This window comes from Tamandua tetradactyla, chromosome 14 (assembly GCF_023851605.1).
Source record: "Tamandua tetradactyla isolate mTamTet1 chromosome 14, mTamTet1.pri, whole genome shotgun sequence".
NCBI classification, from domain to species: Eukaryota; Metazoa; Chordata; class Mammalia; order Pilosa; family Myrmecophagidae; genus Tamandua; species Tamandua tetradactyla.
Window position 1 is genome coordinate 40,613,279 of NC_135340.1, and position 9,822 is coordinate 40,623,100.

At 35.0% G+C, this 9,822-nt stretch overlaps 1 protein-coding gene across 1 annotated transcript; it reads right to left on the bottom strand.

The window, feature by feature from the left end:
- Positions 1-8,350: 8,350 nt before the first annotated feature.
- Positions 8,351-9,328, bottom strand: LOC143654988 (olfactory receptor 4K15-like). Its single transcript, XM_077126573.1, has one exon. It carries the CDS (start codon positions 9,326-9,328, stop codon positions 8,351-8,353), a length of 978 nt encoding a protein of 325 aa, XP_076982688.1.
- Positions 9,329-9,822: the final 494 nt, after the last annotated feature.

Sequence of the window (9,822 nt, forward strand, 5' to 3'; positions counted from 1 at the left end):
TAAATAAGAGGACCTGAAAATGCTTACTCCTTAAAATATATTGATGAATTTCTTTCCTTAACCAAGATGAAATGGACAGAATGGGACACATTATTTACAGTCAGCAAGGCTTGAAAAGTGGTTGACATTTTTCTGGGAAAAACACTGACCTGGTACTAAGAAGATGAGTCATAAAGCAGGTTTATTTTTTACCAGAAATAGGCTCAAGATGTTCGTAGCCTGGATGAGCTCTCTTCCAGGAAGTGGGACAAGCCTGGGCACTGTATCCTAATGGAATCCCCATATATTAGGGGAACACTGGAAAATCTCAGGAATCTAACAGAAGAAAGGAGGTTGAGCAAAAAGAAAGAGACAAATTAACACTGCAAACAAATGCACCTATTTCATATGTTGTTTTGAATTTAATATAGTTTTGCATCATTGCTTTTGTTTCTAAGAAATAAAATTAAGAAAGTTATTTGCAATCATGATAACTAACAAAGACCTCTAGAAATTGAAACTAGTCCTACCTCACTAAGGGCCACACGAAAGGGTCTGATCCCTGCTTTCCATCCTACCGGTATATATTAGTCATGTGCTACTTTCAAATTTAACCTTCAGAAATATAAATGACAATCTTTAAGGAATTAAATCATTGACCTCAAGGGAGAGTTCAACAATCTCAGCTCTACAATAGGCTGCACAAAATGAATAATCTCCAATCAGTGGATCATGGGGTGGGGACACAGGCTAACAGTAACTGTCTAGTAGAGAAATCTGCTAAACACAACCCGAGTCAGAACCACATATTTATGAGCTGCAGTTTAATAATGGGATCATTTATAACTATTTAAGGAAATAGAGGTTATTCAATAAATGGATGTGGTAGAAAAACGATTTTATTTGTACAGAAGTCCTTCAAGCAAATGAATTTGAGTTAAAGCAAAATTTTAAGAAACTATAACTAAATATCAGGAAAATGGAAGAGTAGACACACCTGGCAAATGCCAACTCACAGAAATTTCAAAGAAAGAGGACAAGCAGAATCTCTTAGAAACAATTTTTGCAAAATAATGAACAACAGTCAACTCTAAAAAATAGCCGTGTAAGCACTCTAATAAAAATGTGTAAAAATTAGAACTAATAAGAAAAAATGATATTTAAACAATGTGAGTCAAAAATATTGACCTAATTAATTCATTGCAAATAAATAATTTTTTTGTATTTTTCCCAATAGCTTGAGCACAAAGTTGGAATTTGCATTTGGAGCCATTCTGAAAATCATTTTCTTCAATAGATTAGTTAAATTTATGTATATTTATTTACAAAACTGATATTTCTTTTTTACTTATGCAGTTCTTTTATGCTATATATATACCATATAGCATTAGTTATACAGCATTTATTGCATGTGTGTCTGTTTCTTCTGCTTTTTAGTTTTTTATTTCTCTTGGCATTTATAATTTTAGGTTTTTGTTCTCATAATTATCTACATTAGTAACTTTTGTCACACTTAGGGCTCTACAATTTAGTTATTTTAAAATGAAGACTTCCTACCCTTTATTTTACGTGTTGTAATCAATTAGCTTTATCTGCATTCATTTCTTTATGCTTTGCCCTTTTATCTCTGTATGCTGTCCATTGATTTAATATCACTTTATGTGTTTTATCAGAAGTAAATTCACACAGAATTCTTTCAACGTTTCTCTTCCTTTAGACTTAATTTTACCATTTTGTATATTACTTCATATCACTAGAGAAATGTTTCCTTGGCTCAAATTTTATTTAAGGTATCATAACATTTGTAAGCTAACATTTGTCCAAGAATTCATTGCCTTATTGTACTTTATTACGTTTTCATAGATATTAGGTTTTTTACAAATAAACGTTTGTGACAACAATGTTTTAGCTCAAGCAAGTCTGTTGGTACCACTTTTCTGAAAGCTTGTGCCCACTTTGTGTCTCTATGTCATATTTTAATTGGTTGTACACATTGCCTTTTTAGAAATAATGCCATTGCACACTTAATAGACTATAGTGCAAATGCAACGTTATAAGCACTGGGAAACCACACAATTCACATGACTCACTTTATTGCAGCATTCTTTTTATTACAGAGGTTTGGAATCAAAACTTCAGTACCTATGTGGTATTACTTTATAACTCTCTCTTTAAAGTCAAATGCTTATGATATATCACTGATGTGGCTATTTAGGGAAATCTTTTTCAAGTCAAAATCCAAACCTTTCAAAATGTAGATATACTCATTTCTTTGATTCTTACAAATTTTCTTACTTTATAATTTTAAATATTTCTGTATCATTGTTTTTCATATTCACCTCCTTTATTCCATAGACAACTATATGTATTTTGGATATCTTCATCTGATTCTACAGCCATCAATTTTTTCCAATTCTTTTATAGTTTTTAGTATTCTGAGTCTAATAATTTTATTTCTTAAATCTTTTGTTTGATGATGCTTGATCCATGTGAGATGCATATCAGCTTATTTTTCTTCTTTTATTATCATTATATGAATGTTGAGTAACTTTCAATGTTTGTTAGAATGTTTGTGTACTTTTCATATCAGCAAAAGAACTTGATTTCATAAACTAGTGAGGAGTTTTGAGGTGTAACCATGTTTTACCTTGTGAACACTGTCTTACTTTGACAGACTCTTATAACATATATATATAGAGAGAGACACACAATGATTTGGATTGAACAAGGGAAATTTATTGGTTTATAATTAATGAAGCTAAAAGTCCAAATCAAGACATTGGCTAGAAAGTTCTCTTCTTCCTGAGTTGGTAATCTTCTGGCTGGCAGGTGTGTTAGTTAGATTCAGTTGTCAACTTGGCCAGGTGAGCATACCTAGTCTTGTTGCTGCAGACATAACCCAACGGTACGTGAACCTCATCTGTTGCCAATTACATCTGCAGTCAGCTAGGAGGCTTGTCTGCTGCAATCAGTGACGTTTGACTTAATTGGCTGGTGCTTAAATGAGAGAACACAATGTAGCACAGCATAAGCAGCTTGGCATTTCTCATCTCAGCACTTGTAGCTCAGCCCGGGCCCTTGGAGATGGAGAAAGAAATCACCCCGGGGAAAGTTGTTGGAAAACAGGGGCCTGGAGAGAAGACCAGCAGAGACCATCCTGTGCCTTCCACGTAAGAAAGAACCTCAGTGGAAAGTTAGCTGCCTTTCCTCTGAAGAACCAACAAAATAAATCCCCTTTTATTAAAAGCCAATCCATCCCTGGTGTGTTGCATTCCGGCAGCTAGCAAACTAGAACAGCAGGTAATCTTTGGTTTCTTTGACTTTCCTGTCACATGGAAATGCCTTCTCTATTCTATTCCCAGTTTAATTGACATCTGGCTACCAGCTCTTGCCTATGGCTTTCTCTCATACTTTATTTGAATTTCTACTGCTTGTAAAGGATTCCAGTAATTCAGATTAAGGCCCACCCTCCTTCATTGGAGCCACATCCTAACAAAAAATAGCAATTTCAGGAGGACCTATCTGCAAGGCCTTCATCATTCTCACAAGCACGTGGCTTAAGATTAAGCATCTCCTAAACTGAGGTACATATGTATGCATAGCTTTAAGCCACTACATTTATGATCATTTGTTACAGCACCAGAAAGAATCAAATACAATAGTACATCCAATATCAATGAAAAAAGTTTAATTCATGGGAATTCTAAGGGTTTTTCTTAAAGTAGGATTTCCTCCAAAAGGATCTGCTTTTTCAAGAAGTCAGGGTTGCAACCCTAGGACTAGAAGTGAATTCTCCGTGAACTCTCTGAGGTAATCTTGTCATCTGGAGTTCCAAGGTTAACCTACAGCATTCCTTTATGCTTAAACTTTTTATTTTTTTGCTAATAACTACACATTTTAAAGCTAGCTCAATTTGTTCTTTAGAGCTCACTTTCTTTACAACCTCTCCTGATCCAGTTTCCTAGACTATATAAATATTTTTTAATTTTTATTTGTTTGTATGTTTTCATTTTGTGTTTCTGAGAGGTATGTTTAGAGAGATATTTTTTATAGCACACATTCGTAATATTTTTTTTCATCAAAGATGAATATGCTTTCGGTAGAATGAAGATTTTCTGGATTTTTAGCCTGTAGAAGTGAAAATCATATTCAAGGTCTCTTGAAATAAAAAAAATGTTATCTTATCTTAATTATGTATGGTATCTTGTCCTTAGATGCTTCAATCTTCATCTTCGTTTATTTAGAACATCACTCACAGTACTCTAATTTAACAAACATTCTTTATCTTTCTGGAGTACTCTAGATTCCTATCCTAATGATGTTCGTTTTGACTGTTCTTTGCCTTTGAGCTTCCTGTGATTCATTCTTTCACTTCATCAGATATCTGCTCAAAATTCGCTTCCTCAGAGAAACCTTCCTCATAAACTTATGTAAAATAGCAGTCCCTAGGCTTTTTCTCCTTTCCTGACTTTATTTTAGTTCTAGTTCTTGCTATGTAATGTGCTATTTACTTGTGTGAACAGAAAATGTTGGTCTGCAGGTGGTCTGTGGTAGCTCAGTGCTTATTTTCAGAGATGCGTGGAACTCTGGTACTGACTCCTGGCCAAGAGGAGAATAGAATAGTCACCAGTTATTTATGATGTGCTGTTTCAAGTAAATCCAACTGGTAGGCACACTTAACCATGTGGTCTACTTGTTCAAGAGAAATATGTACATTGATGGTTTTCCCTGATTTACTAGGTTACACAACCAAGTAAGTACTAGCAAGGTACAAATGATTCCACAGTAAAGGATTTTCATGGCTCTTATTGGGGATTGAATCATTTAACATGCAAAAGATGGGATTTACTAGTAAATGCATTCCTATGGCTTTGAACCCTTTTGTAACTAAGACCTGGTCAGCATGTTATTATTATTTAAATGGTGGTCAAATTGAATCTGAGTATCTTAATCTGAATGAATGTAGGCCTTATAGAAATGAATTTCAGTCTCAGTTAAGCAGCAGCAGCCAGAAATCTGTATAAATCAGGGACTGGGAGAAGCCAGAAGTCAGAAAATGCCAGAGTGGAGACTGAGAACCGTGAGCTGGAGGACCGTCAGCAGCAGAGGTCTTTGACACTGAGAAAAGCATGACCTTGGTGACATCCTGATCTGCAACTTCACTACAAAGACTGAACTATAAATTCTAGGTTTTTAAACCAACCCAATATGTGATATTCATCATATCAGCTCTAGCAAACTAAGACAGCTACCCAGAGTCCAAGATGTGGTGAATAATCTGGGTGGATCCCAATTAAAGGCCACTGAGAAAAGTCACTGGGATCTGTGCATGGAAATTGCTGACTATAACGTGTAACTTATACTTTCCCATGAAGTTTCTTTCACTCATATTTTATTTATTTTAGTTAAACCCTTATGCAAATCTCAAAAGTCTTTCAATTATTCAACTATGTATAATTGACATAATTGTGTAATGTTTAATTATTTGTTCCTTTGCTGGCTTGTTTTCTTTTGCATTCCCAAGCAAAATTATTGGCTACAGCAGGAACTGGCATACTGTGATTCCATAGGCCAAATCCTGCACGTACTCAATTTTCATATGGCACACAGAATAAAATATTTTTTACACTACTTGATGGTCATTAAAATACAGTAAGAAGAATTTGCATCAAAACCATATGTGGATCACAGAGTGTAAAGATTAACTATCTGGCAATTCCAGAAAAATGTTTCCCGCTCACTGCTCTCTGTGAACAAATTTTGTTTGCTAATTTCACAGATGCATAGATAGCCTTAAGTATAATGCTTGACATATAATATGTACTCAATAAAATTTCAAGATGCTTGAGCATGTGTTTTGTGCACTGGATGAGAATCAGAAAGAAATCAACTTCATTCAGAAGTCATGTAGATTAAACACGGATGGTGTAAACATGATTGTGACCACATCTTATAGATATCCATTGCCTGTTTCCATGAAAAATCTCACAGTGGAGTAAGTAAATAAAATTTGCTTGCACATCTAAAATGGTTCCACTCCTGCTACTTCTATCCACAAATATACATGTTAGGCTATACTTCAGTAGTTACATGTTTCCTAAGACTCACACTACAAAAAAGTAGAGGCAGAAAAGAATATTGGTTGGTAATACCATTGGTCACCAGATTGCCTGTGGTCACATTCTTGATCTGTTGCCACTTGCTGTGTGACCTTTCTAAAGTTACTTCATCTCTCTGTGCTCCAACAACTAGGATTGTTCAGATAATTAAATGAATTATTATACATAAGGACTATATAATGCATATTGAAAAGTACCTGGCACATGTTTAGTATTTTTAAGCATGCTTATAATTAATACTGTCATCAAAGAAAACAGGCCCACAGAAAAGTAAAGAGTTCCAAGGCTAACACAAGTCTTGAAATTCTTCATCCATTTTGTGTTTGTGTTCTTAGCAACTCATATTACTGTAGCTTTATATCAGTTTTTCTTTCTTTCCTTGACATTTGAATATGCTTTCTAGCTGTCACCTGTGCTTCTGCTCTTCGAAACATTTCCAAGGATTTTAAAGACACTCTGGGGTCCAAATCCTAAACTTGCTGCTGATGGATCTAAGCCTTTTGCATATTATTAATAAGAGAGAGTGTGGGAGAAGCTTAGCAGGGAATCAAGTTTTCTGCAAGGGTGTCAACCTACTCCACACTGGGCAGTAGAGCATTCTAAAAGTGGGTCTCTCTGGGCCAAAAAGACACGAAAAATTCAATGCACCAAAACCTGTCTATGAAATACTCTGTGTCATTTTGTAATATTATCAAATTCCTCAATTCTTTAAAACTTCTTAAAATTATTTATATCATGTGTAAAATGAGTAGAATAAATGTCATGGAAATGTTCTAAAACTTGAAAGCAATCATGCTTCTAAAATTCTTGAATTATTACTTCTTGCATATTATTATTAATTTACTTGTAATTAATGCTTCAACCATAATATCATATCATTTAATTAATATATCACAATGTAAAAGTGTTCAAAAATACCAAATTTGGGGAGATTTGCATTATTTTATAAAGTTTGAGTACATAAATATACTTAGATGATTACACATTATTTTTACTTTATATATCGTGCTGATCAATTTTATATCTTTTAACTCAGAATTTTTCTTTTTAATCATAGGAGTTATAGAAACCCATTTGAAGACTCAAAAGCCTGAAGTTAAAAAAAATGTGTGGAGTCTAAAAGTGAAACAGTTTGCATTATACCACGTTATCAAACAAAACAACAGAAAAATATGGGAAAAGGCATGAATTCAATAAAGAAGTGAAAGTCTAAAATGACCTGTCATAGGTAGTCTTAAGAAATCAGGAGCTGATATGGAAGGGTAATTTCACGCCTATTCCAAAATCTCTTGCAAGAAGGCTCTGTCATCACCTGGGCCTGAATTAAACATTTTAATAATAGCATTTAAAAAAATAGTATTCTAACTGAATAAAAGCTTATATAGAAAAATGAGCATTCTTCCAGGTATCAGTCTGAAACCCTAACCTCTCTGAGAGTATAGGGATCATGAAGATGTAAGAGGAGAGAGGACATTTTATTCTAGGGTTCAGGCAACAAACATGAAAATCTCAATTATGAAAACCCATTTATTTTATTATGTTCAAACAAAAATATACATAAATTTGAAACATCTTTGTAAAGTGGATTCTGCAATAAGTTGCTATCCATACACAATATTTATTAAGTAGGCCCTTTGAACAAGAATATGTGAAAAGTATAGGATGAATGCAAATTACTTTTGCTGAAGAATATGTGAAAAGAATATGATGAATCTAAACATCTTTTCCTCTATTACTGACACCATTAAAACCAGAATTATTTTCAAGTGCCTTCAGTTACAAACACAATGCTCATGGGTACTTATATATGTCCATCATAGATCACACATCACCTATGATACATATCACGTATGTTTTTATATATATATATATATATAATCAATGCAGTATAGAGATAAATATTTTCATTCAAAAGTGTGAATCTCAATAGTTGTTTTTTTATTGTGATGCAAACATTCAATTTCTTTACTGCTTATGAATAAAAGAATTTTCCTATTGTCTTCAAAGACAATAGAAATCTTACCTCTTAAACAGTTTCCAAGTGAAGAATAACTAGAAGGAACAGAACCAAAAAAGGGAGAAAACACTCAATGGGTCAGGAGAATATTAAAATTGCTAACGTTTATTCTGTGGCATTTTATTGTTATCATGACCCTTTGTTCAAGTTATTCAGTCAACCCTTCCCACATGACAGTGGTTCCATTTGTGACTGTGTAAAAAGACAGAACTAAAGTAGTTAGGGTCCTATAAGTTCACTTTGCTTCCAGGAAAAGAGCAATTCTTATGGCTGCAGATACCTGGCCAGGCTTCAAATACCTGCTCTTCAGTTTTGACATAGCTGCCTTCATCTCTTTGTTCCTTAGAGTATAGATGGCTGGGTTTAAAATGGGAGTAAAAATCGTGTAGAACACTGCAAGGACCTTGTCAACTGAATAACCACTGAAGGGCCACACGTAGATGAAGATGCATGGACCAAAGAATAATATGACCACTGTGATGTGGGCAGTCAGTGTGGAGCGAGCCTTTGCCATGCTGGCAGAGGACCGTTTCCTGACTGTGGTAAGAATCACAGTGTAGGAGATGACCAGGAGGACAAAAGAACTCATGGAAAGAAAGCCACTGTCTGCAACTATTAGTAGGCTGATGACATACGTGTCTCTGCAGGCCAGCTTGGTCACTAGAGGGAGGTCACAGAAAAAACTATCCACCTGATTGGGACCACAGAAAGGCAGGTTCACAGTAAAGGCCAACTGGCTAAGAGTATGGATGAGGCCAACACCCCATGGGATGAGGACCAACGTAATACACACACGACGGCTCATGATCGTCATGTAGTGGAGAGGTTTGCAAATAGCAACATAGCGGTCATAGGCCATGGATACAAGGAACACCATTTCACCACCAGCAAAGAGGTGGACAAAAAAAATCTGGGCTATGCAGGCTTCAAAAGAAATAGTCTTGTGCTCTACCAGAAAATCTGAAATCATTTTTGGGGTAGCAAAGGAGGCAACACATATGTCTATAAAAGAGAGGTTTGCAAGCAGAAAGTACATTGGTGTATGAAGGCAAGCATCTGAGGTCACAGTGAGGATGATGAGAAAGTTGCCCAGCAGGATTCCCATGTAAAGGAGTAAAAATATGATGAACAGGAAAGGTTGGAGCTCCTTAGAGCTAGAGAGTCCCAGCAACACAAATTCGGTCACCCGAGAAAGATTTGACTCAATCATCATCATTAGAAGGGATTTATTTTCAGCTACCTGCATAAAACACCAACAGAGATACATCAATTTTCTGAACTTGTTTGATTTCCCAATTCCACTGCAGTCCTTAGAATTCTAGTTTCTGCTCGTATCTATATCTGTATTTTCAGGCATCCTTAAGATTTTAGAGGTAACACCTAGTCATTCACAATGAAGCAAATAGAGCCAGAAGCAAACACTGATCCAAAACACTTCAAGAAAAGCAGGGATTTGGTCATGCATTAGTGGGGAGGATTTCAACCAACTGGTCATTCAGTTACCTGAAGCTAAAAAATTAAATCAACTACTTATAAATGAAAATTCATATTGAAAGTGTATTGAAATCTATTCTCACAATCTATAGACACGTAACCTGTCATTTTTTGTTGTTGTTGTTCACTAAGTCAAACAAGAATTCGTAATCAAAGAAAAATTGTGCATGCTACCAGAGAGGAAAAAAATTTCACAAAATTAATGTTGAGAAA